General features: G+C 46.5%; 1 protein-coding gene across 2 annotated transcripts in view; it reads left to right on the top strand.

The window, feature by feature from the left end:
* The window catches only part of LOC141987831 (metalloprotease TIKI1-like), a 108,914-nt gene that overhangs the window by 58,872 nt on the left and 22,661 nt on the right, over positions 1 to 27,381 (top strand). For both annotated transcript variants that reach the window (XM_074953618.1, XM_074953619.1), the window contains exons 3-4: positions 11,128 to 11,274; positions 17,818 to 17,992. In XM_074953618.1, coding sequence (XP_074809719.1) covers positions 11,128 to 11,274; positions 17,818 to 17,992 — 322 coding nt within the window. The remainder of the gene's footprint in view (positions 1 to 11,127; positions 11,275 to 17,817; positions 17,993 to 27,381) is intronic.

The raw sequence follows: 27,381 nt of genomic DNA on the forward strand, positions 1-27,381 counted from the left end.
GCTATGAAATGCCCAGGACTATCAATCATTGACTGTTTACTGAAGATAAACTTTTCAGCAGGGGCACCATTTGAAGCAGCATCTGGTATCGCAAACAGCTGAAATGACACCATTCTCTAAAATAATTGTGTGGGGAGAATTTTAGGTGCTGTTCCTAAATGAAGGAGTGCCTTTACAAAGGCACACATGCTAGTACAACATAATGAAACCCTAGCTTCCTTCGGCAATCCGTGCTGTGCGCTAGCTGCGTTGTAACCATACACTCTTCTCTGATAAACATGCCACGTTCTACCTCCAACAAATGCCCTCACAAAGCTTTAACAGCCTGATGCTGAGAGTATTTTTAGCACTACCATCATCCGCCCTGCACTGCATGGATCCTGGTGCCATGAATTTACTGCATGAAATTGTGGCTCTGTTGATTCCTATGCATTTGGCATAGCTTGACTTTTTTACCTCCCAGTGCTCTGGACTTGATCTTGAGTTCCTTTGGCTCCCCCTGATGACACCAAAGGGGTGCTGAAGGTACAACTGGGTGCCATGCAAGCAGGAGAGCGCACCCTAACTGATCTGCAAATGTTGGCTCAGAAGTGGTTCTTACTGGATGTCTATCTCAGTACTGTGCAGAGCTGTAGCTTAGATGGTTGGAACTAAAATGGGGGTGTTGCTTCCTGGAAAGTGAAAATTGGGAAGGAACTGTTTAGTCCCTAAATGGAAATGAAAGCAGCCATTTGAGGTCAATATCCCCAGCTGCAGAATTGGTTTCCGGTGTTCGATAAAGCTATACTTGCCTGGGTGCCTTTTGCAGAAAGAACAAGGCATGAGACACCTAGTTCCCATTAAAATTAGATGGGAATTGGGCATCCAAAATCCAAAAACCTGAGTCCCTTGGGTGGCTTTGAAAACCTTATCCCGGAGCTTTAGATGATCTTCTAGCTGAAATATGGAATATCTGATTAGAACAGCAAAAGGGCTTTTCCTCTCCTACAACTGCGTTATCTCTCTGGCTATCCAGTAGACCTTTGCTGATCTTCACACTTCTGTGGTGGACAGCTCCCACCTTTCAGCGAAGAGTAGTGAGCCAAGGGCTGTAGCGAATATTTATATTAGTAAGGCTTTGTGAAGTACATCTCAGTGTCCTGTAATAGGTTTGAAAAGATTAAATCTTTATTCTGACAATTGTAGTTTTTAGTTTTAAACTGCATCTTTATGGCACAATGTCCTTGCTTCGTTGTGTGTTTTTTGTTGGTAAAATCGCATCTATCTTAGGGCTTTTGACGGTAAAGATCACACCCCAACTGACATTTCTATACCAGGAAAAGTTTAAATCAGTGGCTCTCAACCTTTCCAGACCACTGTACCCCTTTCAGGAATCTGATTTGTGTTGTGTCCCCCCAAGTTTCACCTCACTTAAAAACACTTGCTTACAAAATCAGACACAAATATAAAAGTGTCACAGCATGCTATTACTAAAAAATTGCTGATTTTCTCATTTTTACCATATAATTATAAAATAAATCAACTGGAATATAAATATTGTACTTACATTTCAGTGTATAGTATGTAGAGCAGTATAAACAAGTCATTGTCTATAAAATTTTAGTTTGTACAATCTTCGCCAGTGCTTTTTACGTAGCCGCCTGTTGTAAAACTAGGCAATATCTAGATGAGTTGATGTACCCACTGGAAGATCTCTGTGTACCCCCAGGGGTATGCACACCCCTAGTTAAGAACCACGGGTTTAAAGTGTAGAGCTGACCTTTGTCTCAGTAGGCCCCCTCTAGTCTTTAGCGTCAATTAGGGCTTGCCTATACAGGAAATTAAACAAAATGAACCAGAAGTGTGAAATTAAAGGGCCTTAGTTAAAGTTTCTGAAATCCCAGTGTGGACACACTTGTTCAGAAATGTCCTTAATCCACTTCAGTTTAATGTACTTCCAAAGTGAATTAAGCTAAAGGAAACTAAGGGTATATCTATACTACGAAATTAGGTTGAATTTATAGAAGTCGGTTTTTTAGAAATCATTTTTATATAGTCGATTGTGTGTGTCCCCACACAAAATGCTCTAAGTGCATTAAGTGCATTAACTCGGCAGAGTGCTTCCACAGTACCGAGGCTAGCATCGACTTCCAGAGCTTTGCACTGTGGGTAGCTATCCCACAGTTCCCGCAGTTTCTGCAGCCCATTGGAATTCTGGGTTGAGATCCCAATGCCTAATGGGGCAAAAACATTGTCGCGGGTGGTTCTGGGTACATGTTGTCAGGCTCTCCCTCCGTGAAAGCAAGGGCAGACAATCGTTTTGCGCTTCTTTTCCTGGGTTACCTGTGCAGACACCATACCATGGCAAGCATGGAGCCCGCTCAGATCACTTTGGCAATTAGGAGCACAATAAACACCACGCGCATTATCCAGCAGTATATGCAACACCAGAACCTGCCAAAGTGAAACCGGGAGAGTAGGTGACATCAGCGCGGTGACGAGAGTGATGAGGGCATGGACACAGACTTCTCTCAAAGCACGGGCTCTGGCAATGTGGGCATCATGGTGCTAATGGGGCAGGTTCATGCCATGGAATGCCGATTCTGGGCCCGGGAAACAAGCACAGACTGGTGGGACCGCATAGTGTTTCAGATCTGGGACGATTCCCAATGGCTGTGAAACTTTCACATATGTAAGGGCACTTTCATGGAACTTTGTGACTTGCTTTCCCCTGCCCTGAAGTGCATGAATACCAAGATGAGAGCAGCCCTCACAGTTGAGAAGCGAGTGGCAATAGCCCTGTGGAAGCTTGCAACACCAGACAGCTACCGGTCAGTCGGGAATCAATTTGGAGTGGGCAAATCTGCTGTGGGGGCTGCTGTGATGCAAGTATCCAACGCAATCAAAGATCTGCTGATATCAAGGGTAGTGACCCTGCGAAATGTGCAAGTCATAGTGGATGGCTTTGCTGCAGTGGGATTCCCTAACTGTGGTGGGGCCATAGACTGAACCCATATCCCTATCTTGGCACCGGAGCACCAAGCCGGCGAGTACATAAACCGCAAGGGGTACTTTTCAATAGTGCTGCAAGCACTGGTGGATCACAAGGGATGTTTCACCAACATCAACGTGAGATGGCCGGGAAAGGTACATGACGCTTGAATCTTCAGGAACTCTGGTCTGTTTCAAAAGCTGCAGGAAGGGACTTTATTCCCAGACCAGAAAATAACCATTGGGGATGTTGAAATGACTATAGTTAACCTTGGGGACCCAGCCTACCCCTTAATGCCATGGCTCATGGACAGTAGTCAGGAGCTGTTCAACTGCAGGCTGAGCAAGTGCAGAATGGTGGTAGAATGTGTATTTGGATGTTTAAAAGCACGCTGGTGCAGTTTACTGACTCGCGTAGACCTCAGTGAAACCAATATTCCCACTGTTATTACTGCTTGCTGTGCGCTCCACAGTATCTGTGAGAGTAAGGGGGAGACGTTTAGGGCAGGGTGGGAGGTTGAGGCAAATCGCCTGGCCACTGGTTACGCGCAGCCAGACACCAGGGCGGTTAGAAGAGCACAGGAGGGCTCGGTGCGCATCAGAGAAGCTTTGAAAACCCGTTTCATGACTGGCCAGGCTATGGTGTGAAAGTTCTGTTTGTTTCTCCTTGATGAAACCCCCCACCCCCTTGGTTCACTCTACTTCCCTGTAAGCTAACCACCCTCCCCTTGCTGCTTGCAGAGGCAATAAAGTCATTGTTGCTTCACATTCATGCATTCTTTATTAATTCATCACACAAACAGGGGGATAACTACCAAGGTAGCCCGGGAGGGAGGAGGAGGGGGGAAGGACAAGGCCACACAGCATTTTAAAACTTTAAAACTTATTGAATGCCAGCCTTCTGTTGCTTGGGCAATCCTCTGGGGTGGAGTGGCTGGGTGGCCGGAGGGCCCCCCGCCCCATGTTCTTGGGTGTGTGGGTGAGGAGGCTATGGAACTTGGGGAGGACGGCAGTTGGTTACACAGGGGCTGTAGCGGCGATCTGTGTTCCAGCTGCCTTTTCTGTAGCTCAACCATATGCTGGAGCATATTAGTTTGGTCCTCTAGCAGCCTCAGTATTGAATCCTGCCTCCTCTCATCACGCTGCCGCCACCTATCATCTTCAGCCCTCTCTTCAGCCCATCACTTACATTCTTCAGCCCGCTACTTACTCTCTTCAGCCCGCCACCTCTCCTCCCAGTCATTTTGTGCTTTCCTGCACTCTGACATTGTCTGCCTCCACGCATTCGTCTGTGCTTTGTCAGTGTTGGAGGACAGCATGAGGTCAGAGAACATTTCATCGCGAGTGCGTTTTTTTTGCCTTCTAATCTTCACTAGCCTCTGGGAAGGAGAAGATCCTGTAATCCTTGAAACACATGCAGCTGGTGGAGAAATAAAAAGGGACAGTAGTATTTAAAAAGACACATTTTATAGAATAATGGGTACACGCTTTCACGGTAAACCTTGCTGTTAACATTACATACATAGCACATGTGCTTTCATTACAAGGTCACATTTTGCCTCCCCCCACCGCGTGGCTAACCCCTCCCCCCACCGCGTGGCTAACAGCAGGGAACATTTCTGTTCAGCCACAGGCAAACAGCCCAGCAGGAATGGGCACCTCAGAATGCCCCCTTAAGAAAAGCACCCTATTTCAACCAGGTGACCATGAATAATATCACTCTCCTGAGGATAACACAGAGAGATAAAGAACGGATGTTGCTTGAACGTCAGCAAACACTGGGACCACACACTGCCATGCTTTATTCTGCAATGATTCCTGACTACGTGCTACTGGCCTGGCGTGGTAAAGTGTCCTACCATGGTGGACGCAATAAGGCTGCCCTCCCCAGAAACCTTTTGCAAAGGCTTTGGGAGTACATCCAGGAGAGCTTTATGGAGATGTCCCTGGAAGATTTCCGTTCCATCCCCAGACACGTTGACAGTAGCTGTACTGGCTGCCAATGCCAGGGCAAATTAATCATTAAACACGCTTGCTTTTAAATCATGTATACTATTTAAAAAGGTACACTCACCAGAGGTCCCTTCTCCGCCTGGCGGGTCTGGGAGGCAGCCTTGGGTGGATTTGGGGGGTACTGGCTCCAGGTCCAGGGTGAGAAACAGTTCCTGGCTGTTGGGAAAACCGGTTTCTCTGCTTGCTTGCTGTGAGCTATCTACAACCTCATCATCATCATCATCTTCTTCTTCGTCCCGAAAACCTGCTTCCGTGTTGCCTCCATCTCCATTGAAGGAGTCAAACAACACGGCTAGGGTAGTGGTGGCTGAACCCCCTAAAATGGCATGCAGCTCATCATAGAAGCAGCATATTTGGGGCTCTGACCCGAAGCGGCCATTCGCCTCTCTGGTTTTCTGGTAGGCTTGCCTCAGCTCCTTAAGTTTCACGCGGCACTGCTTCGGGTCCCTGTTATGGCCTCTGTCCTTTATGCCCTGGGAGATTTTGACAAAGGTTTTGGCATTTCGAAAACTGGAACGGAGTTCTGATAGCACGGATACCTCTCCCCATACAGCGATCAGATCCCGTACCTCCCGTTCAGTCCATGCTGGAGCTCTTTTGTGATTCTGGGACTCCATCATGGTCACCTCTGCTGATGAGCTCTGCATGGTCACCTGCAGCTTGCCACGCTGGCCAAACAGGAAATGAGATTCAAAAGTTCGCGGGCCTTTTCCTGTCTACCTGGCCAGTGCATCTGAGTTGAGAGTGCTGTCCAGAGCGTTCACAATGGAGCACTCTGGGATAGCTCCCGGAGGCCAATACCGTCAAATTGCATCCACACTACCCCAAATGCGACCCAGCAAGGCCATTTCAGCGCTAATCCCCTTGTGGGGGGTGGAGTAAAGAAATCGATTTTAAGAGCCCTTTAAATTGGAAAAAAGGGCTTCGTCGTGGGGACGGGTTAAATCGATTTAACGCTGCTAAATTCGACCTCAGCTCCTAGTGTAGACCAGGGCTAAGGCCACTTCTGAATGAGAGCATCCAGTGGGATTTAATGCATTTTAACAACGAGTACGTCTACATTGCAGCCAGGGGTGAGCATGGCAACTCATGTGGACATACCTGTAGTTATACTCTAGCTAACCTGCTAAAAATAGAAGTGAAGATGCCCCGTCTCCCACCCCCAAACCCCACCAGGTATGTGCTTGCTTGTGCAGCTTACAGAGAAAGTCCATGCCACAGCATCTTCACTTCTATTTTTAGCAAGCTAGCTAGAGTACAGCTACTGCAGATATGTCTACACGAGTTGCAAATCACACCACGGCTGCAGTGTAAACTACCCTGAGGCACTTTAAATTCACACCTTTAGTTAACCTGGTTTAACTTTCTTGAACTTCCTCAGGTAGACATGCCCTTAGCGGGGTGCTATTGGAGTGAGAAACAGAATTCCTGCAGTACCTGAAAAATGTGGGCATTAAGTGCTGTTTTTTGTGTCTTGAGGAGATTGAAACAGATTGTGTCTATATATACTAATACACCGATGTAAAAAGTTCTTTGTGGGTAGGCAGTCAGGTTTGGTTGTAATGAAGGCAACATCATTTCACATTGTGTAAACATAGCTCTGTAATCTCTGTACTCTCATCCGTTGATCAGAAGGCAGGCACATACAATGGGGAGGGACAGACTGACGTGATTAAATCCCATGTTCCCATTGTTCTATAATCTTGACATTTGGTATATGCATCCATGGACCTCTGAGCACAGTTGGGGAAACCTTTACATTTTCCATCAAAGGTCACCAGTCCAAAACAGTTTACAAAAACAATACTAATGTCTCCTATGAGGCATTGAGGGTGCTCATGAGATCTCTAGTTTGGAGGAAATAAGGCCGCCTGAGGTCACTGGTTCTGTTCATTGGATTTGAGCCAAGGTAGTTGTTGAAGAGGGAGTAATTGCCCTGCATGGACCAATGCTGGTATCTGCTTCCATCCGAAAGGCAGACTGCTGTCAAATAGCATTCAGAGATCACTATTTTCATACTGCCATAGTTGGGCATGGATAAAAAATTTCCTCTGGGCAGGCACATTTGTAAAAAAACAATCTCTGTGTGGCATGCATGGATATGTTTATATACATGTATGCATAGACACCAAAACTCATCACACAAGACTCAAATTTTTATTTGTATTACCATGCTAGTTCTTGACCAGGACCCCAATGTGGTGGGAGCTGTACAAACACAAAACAAAAAGACAGTCCCAGCCCCAGAGAATTTACAATCCAAGTATAAGACAAGTGACAACAGATGGATACAGACAGATGAGGGAGTACCAGGAAGTAGTGAAATGATACTGGGCAGTCTGATCAGCAGTAGTCAGAATAACATTACGGTTATGCCAAAGTCAGGCGCTGGACAAATTCTTTCTCTGGGTGGTGTTACACTCAGGGCAAAAGAAGCAGATGCTTGGGGTGGCACATTTCTAGGGGCGGCATTCTGGCGCCGGCCATGCTGCCCCTAGAAATGTGCCCCCGCTCCCCCAGCTCGCCTCCGTTCTGCTGCTCCACTTCTCCCCCCTCCCCCCCAGGCTAGCCGCGCGCCAAACTGCTGTTTCGCGCGGCAAGCCTGGGAGGGAGGGAGGGAGGGAGGAGAAGCCGAGGGGCGGCGCTCGTGGGGGAGGCGGCGGCGGCGGAGCGGAGGTGAGCTGCGGCGGGGAGTGATTCCTCTATTGCCCCCCCCGTTACTTCCTGCGCTCCCCCCACCCCCACTCACCTCCCCTCCGCCTGCTCCCCTCAACGTGCTGCCTCTCCCCTGCCTGAGAGGGAGGGGGGAGAAGCGGAGCAGCGGCATGTTCAGGGGAGCAGACGGAGCGGAGGTGAGCTAGGGCGGGGGGTTGTCGGGGGGGAGCAGCAGGAAGCAATGGGGGGGAAATGCAGCACTCCCGGGGGAGGAGGCGGAGCCGGGGATTTGGGGAAGGGGTTGGGAAGGGGCGGGGGGAGGGGCACGAAAAAAAAGCTGGGGTGTCCAAAAAATTTTTTGCTTGGGGTGGCAAAAATCCTAGAGCGGGCCCTGGTTACACTTCACCACCGTGCACATCCCGTAGATTTGATATTAACCATATTAATATTTATCCCAATCCTCTTTACTTACTTTGTGTTCTGATGAATTTGGTATTTTGGTACATTTGTTTATTTGGAAAAAAGGAGAATAAAAGTGATAAAACACCCAATATTAATATACATATCTATATCTATATGTATCTTCCGTTCATGTTGTTGAAAAGCACCAGTAGCTCTAGGTGCTTTTTGCAGTACCTGAAATAAACAACAAGTAAGAATAAATTCCACACAGCAAATGCCACAAAGCCACCCAGGCTGGCATAATTTTCCCCATATCTAGCCAGGCACATCCTTCAACCCGCCTTCTGCTCCAAAGGCAAAGAGGATGAGCTTTGCAGAATGTCCTGGAAGCTAGCAATTCTAGCCTCTCTCACTGCAAAGGGACCAGTTCCAGAGTTGATGTGTCCTCATGGGAAAAGGCCCCACCCCTTTAAACTGGGGGCCTGTCAGCTTTAGCGCCTCTGCTAATAGCAGCTGCCCTGATGCGGGGGGAAAGGGAAGGGTGTTACAGGAGCGTGGTAGGTTCTGAGGATGCTGGCTTTTTGTCTTTAGCTGACTCGCTCTTATGTCAGCTCAGGTCATTCCTATTGGGTACAGCAGATGAGTTTAAAGGGCTGAGTGTCTCTGAGGCAGAAGGATGTAGGGGCTGGGATAAAGAGGTCTTGTAGGGGGAACCGTAGGGAACAACCAAGCTTGGGAGCAAGATAAGGCTGAAAACAACCTTTTCTTGTTTACCTTAACAATAAAGGCAAACCTCCAGAGGAGAGGAATGTTTGTTTTATCTTGCCCAGTGTGTATGCATTGTGTTCAGAGCAGATAGCATCACCTGCTTAGATAGAGGGTCTGTCAGGTGCCAAATCCATTTAGGTCTTCTATAGCCCAAAACCACCACCTGAATCTCACTCAGGCAGCCAGTGCAGATTATAGGCACTGTCGTTATGTGCTCTCTATGGCCCTAATTCAGGAAAACATCTGTATTAAAGACAGCTCCTGTATTTCAACCAGGTTACCATGAACGATATCACTTTCCTGAGGATAACACAGAGAGATAAAGAATGGATGTTGCTTGAATGCCAGCAAACACCAGGACCATACGCTGCCAGGCTTTGTCATGCAATGATACCAGATTACTTGCTACTAGCATGGCGTGGTAAAGTGTCCTACCATGGAGGATGGAGTAAGGCTGCTCTCCCCAGAAACCTTCTGAAAAGGCTTTTAGAGTACCTCCAGGAGAGCTTCATGGAGATGTCCCTGGAGGATTTCCGTTCCATCCCCATCCACGTTAACAGACTTTTCCAGTAGCTGTACTGGCCGTGAATGCATCCCAAAGTCCTTAGGGCAAATTAATCATTAAACACGCTTGCCTTTAAAACATGTATTGTATTTAAAAAGGTGCACTCACCAGAGGTCCCTTCTCCGGCTTGGTTGGGTTGGGAGGGTATTTCAGTCAGGGTGATAAAAAGATACTGGCTGTCGGGGAGAACGTTGTGCTGTGTGCTCTCCTCAAGCTCGTTCTCCTCCTCCTCATCATCTTCCCTGTCAGCATGGTGGAGAGTACCGCATCATCGGAGTCCACGGACAGGGGTGGGTAGTGGTGACCCCCCCCCACCCCCCCAGAATTGCATGCAGTTCAGCGTAGAAGCGGCATGTCTGGGGCTCTGTCCAGGAGCGTTCGTTCGATTCTTTGGTTTTCTGGTATGCGTGTCTGAGCTCCTTAAGTTTCACGTGGCACTGTGTTGCGTCCCTGCTGTAGCCTCTGGCCCTCATGGCCTTGGAGATTTTTTGAAATGTTTTGGCATTTCGTTTTTTGGAACGTAGCTCTGATAGCACGGATTCCTCTCCCCATACAGCGATCAGATCCAGTACCTCCCATTCGGTCCATGCTGGAGCTCTTTTTCGATTCTGGGACTGCATGGTCACCTGTGCTGATGAGCTTGCCTGGCCAAACAGGAAATGAGATTCAAAAGTTCCCGGGGCTTTTCCTGTACACCTGGCCAGTTCATCCGAGTTCAGAGTGCTGTCCAGAGCGGTCACAGTGGTGCACTGTGGGATAGCTCCTGGAGGCCAATACCATCTAATTGTGTCCACACTAACCCTAATTCGAAACGGCGATGTCGATTTCAGCGCTAATCCCCTCATCGGGGAGGAGTCCAGAAATCGATTTTAAGAGCCCTTTATGTTGAAAAAAATGGCTTCGTTGTGTGGATGGGTGCAGGGTTAATTCCATTTAATGCTGCTAAATTTGACATAAACTCGTAGTGTAGGCCAGTCCTAAGCATGTGTTTCCATCCCATCAAAGTCAGTGAACAGAGTTGGGCTCAAGCCTTAAGTGCTTTCCTGAATTGGGATTTAAGTGAAGCCCTGCTCAGTGCAGAATACTTCTTCTTACTCCTGCTTCTGAATGGCCCCAAGCTGAAGCCTGAAGCAGAGAGAGTGTGCTACAGAGGTCTAGTCTTGAGTGGTAAAGGCATGGGTAACTCCAGCAAGGTCTGCACCCAAAAGAACCAGTAGTCCTCTTCTCACCAGGTGCTCTTGGCCTCAGCTGCTGTTTGAACAGCCCAGGATCTAGAAAGACACCCCCTCCCCCCAAGTTGCATAGCTTGGTAACAAACAATCCCTCAGTCTGCAGTGCTGACCCTTCCGCTTGCTGCCCGCTGCTCTGTCTCCGTGGGTCGCACCTCGGTCTGCTAGCCCTTACCCTGGCCCTGATCTCATTCAGATACTGAGTCACTCATCCTATTGCAACCCCCAGGGATGTGTAGAGATGCCACAGCCTGTGTCTCCCCCTGAGCCCAACAGCCTCCTGTATTCGGGTGAGCAGGAGGGGAGGCAGGATAGATTCCCCTGCCCCCACAAGTCAGTGTACTCTGTTGTTTCTGATGTGTAAATAGCTATACCTCTGCAGGAAGGGTGGGTTGGTGAAGCATGTGGATTACCACACTTGGAGTGGGAGTAGAGTTGAAGATTCTTGTTCATATTTATCTTCACAGCCAGTGAGTTAAGCACTTATAAGGAACTCTGTCTTTTCCTCCCTCCTCCCTCCCTCAGGTGATCTTTGCTTTGAATCAGACTCTCTTGCAGCAGGAGAGCCTCCGAGCAGGAAGTCTCCAGACCCCATATACGACCGAGGACCTTATCGAGCATTACAACTGTGGGGACCTCAACTCCATCATCTTCAGCCATGACACTTCTCAAGTGAGTCTTGCCGCTGCACCCCCTGGTATTTCCCACCTGTCCCTGACTGCCAGAGAATCCCCTGATTCTGCCCTTCTGCCATGCCAGCGTCCTTCAACGGACAGTGCTGCCTCCACTCCGGAAAGGTCTGAGAATTGTTACCAATAAGTGGAACCACTTATTGTTCTGTTTAGTGTGGTAGAAACGGGAAGGGAGGAAATGCGGGGGGGGATGTTTCAAATGATTGTGCCTGCCTTCTTGTCAGGCTGTCCCCGATTTGGATTTTGGGGGGGTTTCTGTTCCTGTTAATTTGAACCTTTCGTTTCTTGCAACTTGAGAGAGTTAAAAGCTTTGCTCAGGAGTCCAGCCAATCCAAGCATACTAACTAGTGTTAGTGTGACCAGGTACAGCAGCAACACCGGGGCTCCCGGCATGCAAGGGGTTAACTCTGGCTTCCCTAGCATAGGTGTGCTGAGGAGGGGCTGTATGCTTAACAGGCTTTGCCAGGCTCGATATACAGGTATATCTGTCCTCCTCCCCTTTGTGGAGGTACAATTTAGAGTGTCAAAAGAGTGCTTTTGCCAGTAGACCGTAAACCATTTCCCCAACCAGAATTAGCTATGCTGGCAAAAGGACATTGTTGCTGGTATAACTGCACATACCGTAGGGATTTAGCTGTGTTGGTCGGGGGTGTGATTTCTTTCACCCTCCTAATTGACATAGCAATGCCAGCAAAACCTTCTGGTGTCGACCAGGCTTAAGAGGGTACGTCTACACTGCAGCTGGGAGTGACCCTCCCAGCCCAGGGTGATAGACCCGAGCAAGCTAGGCTGCTTCAGATAGCTGCGTGGATTTTGTGGCTCTGGCGGAGACTTGGTCTAGCCACCTGAGCTCAGACCCAGGGGCTCGGGTGGGCGCGACAGCCCGAGCTCTTGCCCAAGCTGCAGCATCCACACTGCTAATTTTAGCATGCTAAGCTGTGTGGTTTGTTTTATGCTGCACAGCTTTGCCCCAGTTGAACACCCCTTTGCTGCTCCACTGCCATGTATTCTGCTGAGCTCTCCCTCCCGCAGGTTGCAATTATTTATCTAACACATCACCCCTTCAGCCTAGAACCACAGGGTCAGGTTGCCTCTCACTGGGGTGGTGGAACCAGTGCAATAGAGAGGAGAATCAGGCCATAAGGGTTCTTTCCTGGTGGTAAGTTAAGAATGATCACCCCCATCCTACAGATGGGGAGAATGAGACAGCAAGAGATTCGTGGCCTGCGTTTCAAATGTGCTGAACACTTCCATCTCCCCTGGATTTGATTTGCACTTGTGGGCTCTCAGCACCTGGGAGAATCAGGCCCTGTGGGACTTGCCCAAGATGACTCAGCAGGTCGTTGGCAGAGGGCCAGATTCTGCATGTGAGAACACTGCTCTAGATCTGGAGAAGTATCATTCGAATTACAGCTGGTTTACATTGGGCCAGATGCTGATCCTGGTTATGCCAGTCAGGAACAGGACAAAGATCCTCTCACTCCTGGTCTGCTTCTCTAACTGCTAGCTCACACTGCCTTTCCTTCGATAGGCCCCTTCGCAAATGTGGGTAAAGATTGCTAACTGGCTGACTTGAGTGGCTGCTTTTCTCTCCAGCCAGGACCAGAACATGCTCTGTCCTATACTCTAGCTTGTTGCCTGTAGACAGCGGAGTCTTCCCTGGCCTTTTCTTTGAGACAAACAGGATGTCTGACTGTTTAATTTTATTACCAAAGCTCCGATAGGTCACTTTTATTTTTTTAAAGGCCCCTTTGGCATTAGGTTGTATAAGGGAAGAGTCAGTTTAGTCCCAGTGGAGAGGAGGCCCAGGCTTTTGGTGCGAATAGTGACACATGCATGTGAGCCTCACTTTGGCACCTGTGTAACACTGTGTAACACTGTGTAACCTGTGTAACACTGGACAAATCAAATTTTAATGCCTGTATTTCCCCCATCTTGGCAGTGAGGAGCATAGACGTCGACTCTGTGCGTGCTCCAGGGCTGGAGCACCCACGGGGAAAAATTGGTGGGTGCTCTGAACTCACCGGCAGCTCCCCGCCCCAGCTTACCTCCGCCTTCGCCTCCTTCCCTGAGCGCGCCGTGTCCCCGCTTCTCCTCCCAGTGCTTGCCTCCGCAAAACAGCTGTTTTGCAGCTTAACAAGCTCCAGGAGGGAAGGGGGAGGAGCGGGAACGTGGCACGCTCAGGGGAGGAGGCAGGGAAGAGGTGGGGCCGGGGCGGGGATTTGGGGAAGGGGTTGGAATAGGGGCAGGGAGGGGGCAGAGTTGGGGTGGGGACTTTGGGGAAGGGGTTGTAATCGGGGGCAGGGCAGGGGTGGGAGGGGCAGGGGTGGAGTTGGGGAGGGGTCAGGGACAGTCGGGGGTCGAGCATCCACCGGCGCCAGCAGAAGTCGGCGCCTATGGTGGGGAGGGCAGTCACCTCCTCACAGTGGTTCATGGATTGGCTACTTCATTTTTGTCAAGCCCTTTGAGCTCCTTGGATTGTTTGCACTTCTAGAGTATGTGCTGTTTTTATATATATTCCTATCGCTGTTGTGTTAGTATTGGAGCCCTGTCTTGGGACGGGGCATGCTTTGCATTTAACCCTGCTTTTTCATAGCCTAGTTATTTGGTGGAGACTCATGGCAGCAAAGAGGTGTCTAAGAGGATTGTGTTGAAAGCATGTCAGCACAAGGGGGGGAGGGATTAAGTAGGAGGACAGAAGGCTGTATATGGCCTGATTTGTGTACAGGTTTTGTATTGGTGTAACTCTGTCTGTTAGTTAATAATTATACCAGTGCAATCCTACATGCAACTCGTATGGGTGTATAAAAGTGTTTTATACCAGTAGAGCTCTTCCCCTTCCCATACGGGAATAGCTATATTGGTATAATATGTATGTGTGTACGTAACTGCATCCACATTCCGGGGATGGGGTTAACGCCATACAACTCTGTAGTGCAGACAAGGCCTAAGTAGGAGAACTGGGATGAAACAAAGAAAGATTGGGTTTAGATTGAATATCAGGAAAAATGTACAATGACATGCAGAGTCCGTTGCGGGAACAGTCTCCCAAGCAGCGTGATGGAATCCCCAGTGCTCTGATACTATAAACGACAAGAAAACGCCCTGTAGGGAATCATTTGGACTTGTCAGGGAGGTGGCTGGGTCTCAGACATTAGACCTCTGTTACTTCTGAGTGTGAGGTTCTGCCTAGCCCCTTATGTACGTCAATGAAAACGTAGGTCTCAACCTAGCAGAGCTGAGTGAGAGCTCGGTGATGGGAGGGGTTCCCTGCTGATCTAACATTTCCCTCTGTGGCAGAGCACGTTCAGTGGGGTGCGCTGCGGCGCTGAAGCTACTGTCATGTTCAGTCCATTGTGCCAGTCTCCTGGCACTGAGCTTTGTGTGTGTGTCACTGTCTCTTTGTTGTTGTGCACACCTCACCATCGCCTCGGGGTGCCTTTGCAGCTGAGTGAATTGTTGGCAATGATAATAATAAATAACACCTAGTTCTTATTTAGCATTTTCCTCCACAGATCTCAAAGCACTTAACAAAGGAGGCGAGCATCATTATCCCCATTTCACAGATGACCATACAGATTAGACATGTTTATTTTATTCAATTACTACAGATTACAGGCGATTAACCTTGCTTCCCGTCCCGAGGAGAGAACTGCTCTGTTGATACCATGCCTCATGTCTCTGAGGGACAAGTTGCTCTTCACCTACACGAGAGTCCTTTTTCTCCGCCACATAAAGCTCACCTCGGAGACAGATTCTATGTGAGCTAGGTCAAAGAGTGACCTCCCTGCGGCCCTAATAGTCTAAATCTGTTAAAACAGCAATTCCTAACCAGTTGGATATGATCTGGGAAGTGCTCCCACCCCATTGGCGGAGAAATGACAAACAAAAAACAAAACCTGCCAAATTCTGTGGGAGCCAAAGAGGGGAAGGAATGAGCAAGGCACTGTCTTCCTCCTGGCGCTCCTCAATCTTACAGCACTTACTCCCCCTCTCGCCCCCTTGAATCTGGGTGGTTTTGTTTTTTAATCTCCTTCCTCTGAAGCATCAGGGTTGGCCTCAACTGGAAATGGGATGTTGGATGGGGCAGGCCAGGGCTCTGAGGTGGTACCGAGCATTCTCTCTCTCTCAGATACTTGGCTGGCTGGTTCTTGCTCACATGCCCAGGGTCAAACTGATCACAATGTGTGAGGTGGGGTCAGGAAGGAATTTCCCTCCAGGTGAGGCTGACCGTGACCTCAGGGGTTTTTCAACTTCCTCTGCAGTGTGCCAGTGCATTATCCGGGTATGTCTCACTTCATCATTTCCCTGCCACTGCAGGGGCCTTGGGCACTGGTGCCCCTTGGTCCCAAAGAATGGCAAAGGATTGTGGGAGAGGGGGGTTGCAGCAGGCAACCACAGGTGGATTTTACCCATTATCTTTGAAAACTCGTGGCGAATGGGGGAAGTCCCGGATGACTGGAAAAAGGCTAATGTAGTGCCAATCTTTAAAAAAGGGAAGAAGGAGGATCCTGGGAACTACAGGCCAGTCAGCCTCACCTCAGTCCCTGGAAAAATCATGGAGCAGGTCCTCAAAGAATCAATCCTGAAGCACTTACATGAGAGGAAAGTGATCAGGAACAGTCAGCATGGGTTCACCAAGGGAAGGTCATGCCTGACTAATCTAATCGCCTTTTATGATGAGATTACTGGTTCTGTGGATGAAGGGAAAGCAGTGGATGTATTGTTTCTTGACTTTAGCAAAGCTTTTGACACGGTCTCCCACAGTATTCTTGTCAGCAAGTTAAGGAAGTATGGGCTGGATGAATGCACTATAAGGTGGGTAGAAAGCTGGCTAGATTGTCGGGCTCAACGGGTAGTGATCAATGGCTCCATGTCTAGTTGGCAGCCGGGGTCAAGTGGTGTGCCCCAGGGGTCGGTCCTGGGGCCGGTTTTGTTCAATATCTTCATAAATGATCTGGAGGATGGTGTGGATTGCACTCTCAGCAAATTTGCGGATGATACTAAACTGGGAGGAGCGGTAGATACGCTGGAGGGGAGGGATAGGATACAGAAGGACCTAGACAAATTGGAGGATTGGGCCAAAAGAAATCTGATGAGGTTCAATAAGGATAAGTGCAGGGTCCTGCACTTAGGATGGAAGAATCCAATGCACCGCTACAGACTAGGGACCGAATGGCTAGGCAGCAGTTCTGCAGAAAAGGACCTAGGGGTGACAGTGGACGAGAAGCTGGATATGAGTCAACAGTGTGCCCTTGTTGCCAAGAAGGCCAATGGCATTTTGGGATGTATAAGTAGGGGCATAGCGAGCAGATCGAGGGACGTGATCGTTCCCCTCTATTCGACACTGGTGAGGCCTCATCTGGAGTACTGTGTCCAGTTTTGGGCCCCACACTACAAGAAGGATGTGGATAAATTGGAGAGAGTCCAGCGAAGGGCAACAAAAATGATTAGGGGTCTAGAGCACATGACTTATGAAGAGAGGCTGAGGGAGCTGGGATTGTTTAGTCTGCAGAAGAGAAGAATGAGGGGGGATTTGATAGCTGCTTTCAACTACCTGAAAGGGGGTTCCAAAGAGGATGGCTCTAGACTGTTCTCAATGGTAGCAGATGACAGAACGAGGAGTAATGGTCTCAAGTTGCAATGGGGGAGGTTTAGATTGGATATTAGGAAAAACTTTTTCACTAAGAGGGTGGTGAAACACTGGAATGCGTTACCTAGGGAGGTGGTAGAATCTCCTTCCTTAGAGGTTTTTAAGGTCAGGCTTGACAAAGCCCTGGCTGGGATGATTTAACTGGGAATTGGTCCTGCTTCGAGCAGGGGGTTGGACTAGATGACCTTCTGGGGTCCCTTCCAACCCTGATATTCTATGATTCTATGATTCTATGATTTGGGGTTATTGGGGTGCGTGTGTGAGGGGTGTTTGAGAACGAATGTTTAAAGGATGCTGTAATGACATCAGGACTGGGGACTACCTTGTAAATGATGCACATGGAGCTGGTTGAAAAATGGGAACGTTCTTTATGAAAAAATTGTCCCTTTTTGGGAAAAACGTTGAAATTTTTTGACCAACCCTAGCTTCTTGGTTATTATTCTCCCCCAACCAGCGCATCTTGCGGGACAGCAGGCAAATGGCTCATGTGACACTGTCCCTATGATCTTAATCTTATAATACTTGGTGGGTTTAGGGAAAAGGTATGAAGCTAAAGATAGCCAATGACAAATACGGATTTCCTTTAGCTGTACAAGCAGGATTCAAGAGCTACTATCTGACAAACCCAAAATGACTGTTTTCTTTGTATCAAGCTAAAACAAATTCAGGTTGTAAAATCACATACTTGGAGAACTGGAGCATTTTTAAAAATTCATTGAGAAGGGGTTTTTGTCCTGCTGTACATGTTTTTTGTGGGGGGTGAGGGGGAATGCCAGGCTCCTCGATGCCTGACCTTGACAATCTTCATCTCCTTGGAATACACCGGTGGAATAAAGTCATTTCCCACAAAGATTTTTCTTTCTTGCCTAGGTCCCAAATTTCATTAACGCCACCCTGCCACCCCACGAGCGCATTACTGCCCAAGAGATAGACAGCTATTTCCGCCAGGAGCTGATCTACAAGCGCAATGAGAGGATGGGAAAGAGGGTGAAGGACCTGCTGGAGGAGTACCCTGACAAGAGTTTCTTCTTTGCATTTGGAGCCGGTACGTGCTAGACGAGCTCTTGAATTTGATTACTTTCTTCCTGCATTTTTACAAACTCTGCTTTCAAGCCCCAGATTCTGTTATGAATCCCCATGCAGAACTCACTGCAGGATCAGACCCTTAAAGGCATAACAAATCCTCTTCCCTTCGTTAGATCTTTAGCCGTAGACTATTATTCAAATTAAAGATAAATGTGAACTCTTTGAAGCTCACCAAGGTAGGCAGGGTTGTTGAAGGTGCATACTTAGCTTACTGCCTCATGCTAGCTTAAGTCTGAAAAGTTAGTTGGTTGATGGGTATCTAGTTCAATCAGTAGTGCCAAGACACTTCCAATGAGATTGGGGCCCCACTGTGCTATGTGATATACATGTGCATAAGGGACAGTCCTTGCCAGGGTGGATTTATTCAAATCAAAGTGATTTAAATCACCTGATTTTAATCGAGATTTAAAGATGCAAGCAGGAAACCTTGATTTAAATAATTGATTTTAATTGTGCTTTGCATTTGTACTTTTTAGTTATTTTCCTAAGGAACAATTGATTCTCATTGGTTGGTAACCATTAAAACATGCTGATTTACAACTAAATAGAACTAAATCTGATACTTATACTGTATCCTCCTGGTTAGCAAATAGATCTAGACACATTTATTTTTACAGTCTCAGAAAATGGTGAATTTTCTTATTTACTAGATGACTGATTTTCTACTCATGATTTGTGTCAATCATGGAAATTGGTACTCAACTAAAAATGCACAAAACCAGCATTTGCAATTTTTGTAATTACTTGACTAAAACTACATTAATGATGCTGGATACTAGTTTCTGTGTAAGTTTACCAAAACATATTTTGCATTTAAAATTAACTGATTTATTAAACAAAGTATTATCTGTAGGTAATGTGTTGAACTAACTGTTTGTGATCACCACATCCTTCAAGATTTTCGAACTAACAGACCATACTTTCACACCTAGTTTTTATTCATAGACTGGAAGAGGAAAACAAGCATTCCTGCTTTTTCAGTTCCCAGTTGCTTTCTTAACTTTGAATGAACTAGTCATTGAACTGAACTAGTTGAATAAACTGAAATGAAGAAAATATTCTCTCTGCACTTGCAGAGCAGGCTACTGCTGTCAAACTGGTTGAGCACTCTCTGGTTCCAGTTGCTGAGCCAGTGACTTCCACCAGGTCAGTGGCTGGACTTTATTTAGCACTTGGCAGCAAACATGTAGTGCAATATTATTTTTTGCATTTAATTTAAATGGTGTTATTAGATTATAAAAGTGTGGGCCTTAACACAGGTTGTCAATTTCAAATTTAATTTTAAATGTTTATTTTTAATAATCAACCTGTATTTAATAAAAATCTGATCTAAATAAAAAAAAGATCTTTTTAATTAAAAAACCCCTTCATGTTCATACACCCTGGTCCTTGTGCTGAAGAGCTGGCAGTCTAAATAGACAACACAGACAAAGGCTGGTAGGGGTGGGGGACAGAAGCACAGAAAGGGGGAGTGACTTGCTCAAAGTCACACCAGTAGATCTGTGCACCAGCCAAGGATAGAGCCCAGGTCTCCTGATTCCCAGCCTAGTGCCCTACCTACTGCCTCCCAGTTAAATTTGTCTGTAAACCTTAATGGCCACTGGAAAGGGAAATGCAGCTAAAACCACGCTCAAGGAGAGCAGCATCCTGTCAAGCATGAGATGCACGTGACACATTCAGCTGATCAGTGGATGTTGCTTCAGTGAGGGTGGAAGGTCTAGATAAGGAAAGGGAAATATTTATCTAAATGCAGTAACAGCATTTACAGTAAGGAGAAATCCTTACGCATGCAGCAGGGAACTCTGGTTATGGGCTATCTGCTTAGCATAACGAGGATCTCTCACACCGAGCAGGGCAGTAATGAAAGGTAGCTGATAGTACCTGTTCAGGCGTGCATAAAGATTGTATACATACCATCCTTCTGCACTAACACACTGCTGCATACAGCTCTCCACCGTGGAGAAAAGTGAATCAGACACAGGTTACTTGGGTTAGGGCATTCGGGTGTGTGACACAAGTTCAGACTTTGTCTGTCCTTGGCCTCGCCAGTACAAATCAGCTGCCAACACCACTTTCTGAACTCCTGTCAGGTCGAAGCAGCGTGTGAATCCCTGATGGGTTCATATTGATAATGACAGGCCATAGACAGGAAACAAACACCAGCCACAGAAGAAGGCATAATATTCCTTCCTCATGAGAAGAGCTAGTCCTTGCCAGGTACTGCCCCAGTAATTGGGTCATAACTGAACACTGAATGGCCGACGTTCAAATGCAGAAGAGTTCACATGGACACAACTGTGAGCGTGAAAGCAGCTTGTCCCAGAAGCACGGTCCTCGAAGGAGTAATGCCCTCCCGGCAGCAGCACATGCAATGAAATGGGCAGGAATAAGCCAGACATTTCAAGATACCTATTCCTGAGTTTTCTTCCCTGTCTTCCATTTTGTTAGTTTATTTCTTCTCTCTCTCAAGACCTGTCTGCACAACAACTTACATGCAGTGTGCCAAGGTTTGAATCTACAGCAGAAATGTACATCGAGTTGTTTGAAATGGGAGTACGGCAAAGTGCCCTAGAGCAGTGCTACTCAAAGTGGTGGTCCGTGGACCAGTGCCGGTCCGCAAGCCATCGGCTGCCGGTCTGCGCACACATTGGAAAAAAGAACACCGGTTCCCCACATCAGATACCTTGAGAAGCACTGCCCTACAGAACTTTTAGTGCATGGGAGCAGAGTCTACGCAGCCAGTTAGTGTGCAGCAAGCTGGCGTGTTCTACATTCATTTCACACCCTGGCTTGTCATGCAGTAACTCATTATGAAGACAAGCCCTCAATTTATTTGCCACTGTCGTCGTCTCATACAATCTTCTCTGGCTTCCTCAGTTCTCTATCTCTTCACTCTCAGGCACCTGCCTCCCTGTCACTTCCCTTAGATTTTTAAAAACCATTCCAAGACATCTTTGCTCTTCCCTTCATCCCCTTCTTCTCCTTCCTTCACTTCACCATTCCCCTCGCTCTCCCTTTCAATTGACACGCTCCCTGCTCCATTCCCCCCACTTCACTTTCTCTTCTCAAATCGCTCTTCTCCCCCGCCCGTGGGGGAAGAGCTCTTGTACTTCTGCAAGGAAATATGCTGTGGGAAATATCCAACCCTGCGCCTGTTGAGCTCCAGGTCACAACAGACACTTTGCATGCAGCCTGCGGGAAGTACACTGCTGCTTCTCGCTCTCCACACACCAGTCAAACCTTTCTCAGTGTTTCCAGCATACTTTCTATGCCCCGCCTGCTGGAAGTTTCCAAGCCATTAGCATTGTTTCTTCTCTTCCCCAGGGACACACACTCACTCACTCTGTACAGGGGCCAATTTGGAAAGTGTCCCATTGTCATGTCTTTCTGTGGTACTTATCTGGCCACATCTGAGCACTCTCACATTTTTAATGTATGTATTCTCACAGCACCCCAGCGAGGAAGGGCAGGGCTGTTATCCCCCTGGGGAACTGAGGTACAGAGAGAGGATAAGTGACGTGCTCAAGAGCACACAGGAAGCCTCTGGTGGAGCAGGGAATTGAATGCAGGTGTCCCAAGTCACATATTTGTGCCTTTAGCCAGTGGATCATCTTTGTATTTGGGTGTATGTCTTTGCTCTTCTCATCAGCCCTTGGCTTAAAGAAGTTCAATAACGCCACTGTAGATCATCCAGAAAGCAGTACAGGCCCCAGATCATGTTCCTACTGAAAAAACAAGGGCTGTATTATTCTGAAGCTATTAACACAGACTGAATGTTGGCAAACTGTCAGTAAGACTACAAAAAGAAGGGCTATGGTCAACATTTCTTCTGTTACCAAAAGAAAAAAAATCAACCAATTACCGAAGGAAATAATGAAGCTGTTCACTTACTATGATGCAGATTTGTATGACAGTAAACCTCTAGGGAATGCTGTTTTCTTTCCCTAAGTTTTTGTTTTGTTTTTGTTTTTACAGACCGCCCAGAAAGGGGAATTGGTATGAACAGCCCGATTAGCCAATGTCTGAATTAACAATGCAGCAAGTCGTTAGAGACTTAACATCTCAGAAACACCAGGTCTTACTAGTTTTCCTGCTTTGTGACTTAATATGCTCTAAATTAAAATTAATTCACAGACAGTCCAGCACCATCTAAGACATGTGTACTGAAAGGAGCAGTCGTGATCAGGGAGAAGGTTTGTAGGTTATCACAAAATAGGGATTGTCACTGACGAAGTGCACAACTGGTAAATAGGTGCTAGATTGTAATAGGAGAGGGACTTGGTTAGAAAGAGAGATGACATGCTACTGTTTAAGGGACTGAGCCAATGCCTACTGGAGTCAATGGAAAGGCTCCCTCTGACTTCACTGGGCTTTAAATATGACCATAAGGCATTTGTCATACCCCATCGGTGTGCAAGACTCTATATCATGCCATGGGAATTTTAGATGGTCAACTCTGTGGGGCAGGAATTGTCATGTCCTGTATATTTGTCCAGCACCTAGAACAATGGGGTCCCACCCAGACTGGCCTCTAGGCATTACTGCAATAGAAATGTTAATTAGTATCAGTTCTTACGATTTGTTTATTGTTTTGAAAAAGATGCAGTTTAGGGCAAGAAGCCTGAAGAATCTTAATTAAAAGTGAAAGTCATAATTCTGACTGGGTTTACAGCCTGCGGGACAGAGGAGATTGATGACGTGAGCCAGCAGAAATCTTTGTAAAACAAAAAAGAGAATTCAAGGCCAGGATACATTTGTCGTACTTGTAGGGAGGTTTTAAAAAACCCTAAGGAACAGACGGTAGGATTTTCAGTTACCTAGGCAAGTTGGGAGCCTGATTCCCTTTGAAGGTCAACTGGAGTTAGGAGGGTAATTTGCTCAGGCACTTTTGAAATTCCCGCCTACAGTCTAAATAATCAGACCTGGGACTCCAGGAGTAAATAGGGAATGCAGCCAGAGCTACTTTGTGCAAAGGGTGCTAAACTCATGCAGTCAGTTACTGGAAAAGCCAAGAGATGCAGAGTATAAAGACATTCAAGAAACACACTCGGCCCCAAAAGAGAAGACCGATTTGAAAAAAAACAAACCAAACCCAAAAAGAGGCAGGCAAGTGAGATCACGATATACCAGATTAAGTCAATTTTGCCTCTCCCTGTGCGTGAAGGGCCTGATTCCCCGCTGTGTTACTCCACTTCTGGGATGCAGCATCATTTGGAGCTCCATGAGTGGAATAGAAGGGCAGAGTCCCAGAAGACGTGTGAACATGTGTAACTTGAGAGTGGCCGATCCAACTTAGCAGCTTTTCTGTCTGTTTACTCAGTAGTTCTTGGAGACTACAGCTAGCGTAGGATTATCATAATGACAGGCTCCAGTGGGGATGTAGTCTGTGGAAGCGGGAATCATTTCCAAAGCCCCACGGGTCGCATGAAGGGCACTCAGCCTGGAGTCTATGACAAATATACACAGTTGAAGTTTGAGTGTGCACAAATACCCTTTCCGAGGTATCCGTGGAATCTTCAAAATAAGGTAAGTCAGAAGAGAGAGAGAGTTGCAGAAAGCAGATCTCGATGGTGGTCAGCTGGCAGCTCCTTGTCTGTGCTAGAGTTCCCTCGTTAGTAGCAGGTGGTGGGAGATTGTTTCTAAAAAAAGCTAGTGTAGACATGTCCCCAAAGCCCTTTCTCTGGAAATCTCCCACCACTGGGCTACCACCAACACAGCTCTCTCCAGTCATAGCAACCATGAGAACACTCATGCAAAACAGGGCATAGGTGTTTTTACCACCATGTTTCCTAATGCTGCCGGTCTTGCTGTCATGGTGATAAAAGCATGAGCAGCCAGTTTACACTAATACCTCCATCACTGATAGGGCTGGTGCAGCTGCAGCTAGATTTCCAGCAAAATGCCAGTGCAGATACACCATTGATAGGCAACCTGCCAGAATGGAAAGGTTTTTTTTAATTTATGTTTACTCAGGAAAATCTTCCTTCAAGCCATGATTTACTTAGTTGTCAGGCATTCAACGTTTAAGACTTGTTTTGAAATAAGTGACCCACACATTTGCCAAGGGATCTAAATCTATCCACAGAGACTGCTGGGTAGAAAGGCAGCTTGATATGATTTATGACTATGTTTTGGATTAGGGGAATTGCAGCTTTATTAAATCAATTTTGGAAATAATATGTAACTGCATCCTCTATATTGTACAAGGCCTTAAGCACAACAATTCCGAGAAAGTTTCCTATTCAAATAAGTGAACCACAGTCTAAGTAAATATAGAAAGACTGCCAAATCCGCCCATCTGAATGCCAGCAATTGCCTATGCATTAGATGTTTGCATGGGAAAAAATGTAAAAGAATAAAATGTCATTTTTTTTTCACCCTGCTAGTAGAAAACACAGGCCAGGCATTTGAGGTTTTCTTTAACTCTTTCAGTGAAACAAGTATATAGGAAGTGTATACTGTAGGGATGTCAGAGTATAGAGAATACATTTATTTATTTATTAGGGTTTTTATTACTTTGCAATAAACAAGAGTCCAGGCAATGCCTTGGATGCCTTTGATACACTGTTAAAATTACACCCAATAAGCAGATCTGTTAGTTACCCCAAGATCAAATCAAATAACTCTGCAACAACGTAAGTATAACAAAAACTAATTAACCTCCCCAGCAGAGTCCAACACCACTGTTGCTCAGTCCTACCCAGTCTAGCTGGAGATCAATCCAGAAGGCACTCGATCTGCACGAGGGATATATTCCTTTGGGATTTGCCTTGATGATGATGAAGAAGAAGAAGAAATGCAATATGGTGGCAAAAAAGCCATGTGACCTTGGTCTGCTTCTGCAGAAGCATCACAACATGGAAAAGGAAGGCTTTAAATGCAGCTCTAATCTCTAATCTAAATAGTCATTCCATTGACTTCAGTGGGCTTTGGGTTGGGCCCTTGTTTTCCTGTCTCCGGCAGGTGGAAACAACTCTTCCAGCTGGTCACGCCAGATTTGTATTTTTCCTGTAATGAATTCTTCCCAAGTCTTTCCTTTCTGGCAGGATTAGATTCTTTAGAGTATGGTGCTTCCTGGCAGTCTATCCCCGCTCCTTCCCCCACACTTTAATCAGGCCAGTTTGTGAGAAGGCTCTAAAAAAGGCTCTAAAAGACCTGTGAGCCCAGAGCCTAGCCCTATACTCAGCTGAACTAAATCGAGATTGTGGGACCTGGTGAGATTTTATTTGTCTTGCACTTTTTCTTTTTTCCACTTGTCACCCAATTGCCTGAAGGCATCTTGCGTACCTGCAGCTGGATGGCACATCACGTTCCCAAATTTAGGAGGAGGCCAGGAGAATCCAGGCGGGTTGTTGAATGGAAGTAGCTACATTTCAAAAGAGCATCTTAACAGTATAAACTTTAAGGCCAGAACTCTCAGAACCTGTTGGGAATAACCGTGAATTCCCCCACTGAAAACATTGGGAACTGAGTGTTTGAAAAGCTGGGTACCTCCATTTACGTGCCTAACTGGGAGCTGTTGGGTACTGAGACCTTTCTTGAAAATCTGGCCCTGAAAGTATTATATCAAAGCAGCAAAAAGACTTGACTGTAAAATGTGGCTTTGGTCATTGGAAAAAGAAGCATTTTTATAAATTTATGGAACTTCCATATTTCAGTAAATGGACCGAATACACGAAAATGTTTTGAAAGTAACTTCAGAGAGAGACTCTGAGAACTTCTTGTTGAGGAATAGAGGTTAATAAACAACTTTGACCAGAGTCCACAAGTCCTGCTACACAGGTATTAACTGAAGAAGCAACTGAATCTTGTCGATAAGGAAGTGAGACAATGGAGAAGTGACAAACACTGATACCTGGGTCCAGCCGGACTCTGAAAGTGTGTTCTCTGCTTTCAGTAAATTAGGTGAGAAGGAAAGTAGCTCCTATAAATTGAGGCCTGGAATTACTTTGTTAGGGTTGTGATTTTTTTTTTCTTTTTTAACTGGAATAGTTATACCAGTACAACCCCAGTGTAGATGCAGTTATTTTCCTTCCTGAACAGGAATAGTATATAAAGCACCTTTATACTGATAGAACTGGTGTATTAGGTAGGGGGCTGTGCACTTTAACTAGACAGGTATAGTTAAAGCTTTACAACTTTTGCGGGTGGACAAACAGCTTAGAGAAAGGACCTTGCTCCTCAACAAAGGACAGACGCTGCAAAATGACATGAGAAACTTGCAGCAACAGAAGAAGCTTCAGCATAAAGTAAAGACCAGCAACAAGCTCAAGAGCCAGGAACAATCCCTCAGCTCCAGCATGGCTTTGCAAATGTTGGTGCCCACACCCGGCCACACCACCGCCACACGCTAGGTTAACTCTGTCACTGCCATTGACTTTGGTTGGCTGTTGAACTGTTATGGTAACTTAAGGTTTATTAACAGCTTATGATGTTTAAACACTGACTAGTTGGATAACATATGTCTGGAAAATAGATGTGGGATTTAACTTTAAGATTATTAGTTTTCAATCATTTGCCTGTCTTAAACCACTGTTCAAAGCAAGTTGATGGATTAAAAGGCATGAATACTCTTTGAGTGGTTTCTTTAACTGAATTAAAGCTCTTCTTCAGTTTCTGAATTTCATTGGACTTAGCCAGGTCGTCCTTTCTATTTAAAAAAACCCGCAGTTTTAGTTTAAAGGAAAATGAATCCTATTCCTTTTACCAAACTTCCCTTTGCAATCAGTACATTGTTTGGAGAATCTAGGAGGTAGGTTAATTGCACAGGATCCACCTACTGAGTTTGGGAATAATTAATTTTGAGTTTAGCTCACCTAGAGAGCAGAATACAGGAAGTGGCTCTCATGCTTATAGGAGCTGTAACGTCTGTTGGAGGTGTGCCTCCAGAAAGGTGCAGCAGACGAAGCTGTAACAGCACTAACTCCTTTATTGGCAGTTTTTGCTTCTTTTCTTTGTAGACTAAATTATGCATGGTTAATAACTTAGTGCTGAGTTATGGCATCCCTTAGGCACAAAAAGCGCCTGTGTTGATATACTGTGGGTTCACACATCCTTGAATTTGTATCACAGGGAACAATAATTCAATTTTCATGATCTTTGTTTCTCCAGGCTATAATTTTAGTAATTTGGGGGTTAAATTACTTTGCGCACTACATCCTAACTCCTACACAAACATACCCTGACGAACTCCCATGGGTGGAAACAAACGGGTCTGTGGCCCTATGCAAGCCCATGCACTGGGATTCCTTGCACTAACAGGGTGACACTTCAGGCCAGTATGGAGGCAACCTGGACCAGAGCTAGTCCTCCCTCCATTGGATCCTTTGCTTAAACCCCTCTTCCCCG

This window comes from Natator depressus, chromosome 5 (assembly GCF_965152275.1).
Source record: "Natator depressus isolate rNatDep1 chromosome 5, rNatDep2.hap1, whole genome shotgun sequence".
NCBI lineage: Eukaryota > Metazoa > Chordata > Testudines > Cheloniidae > Natator > Natator depressus.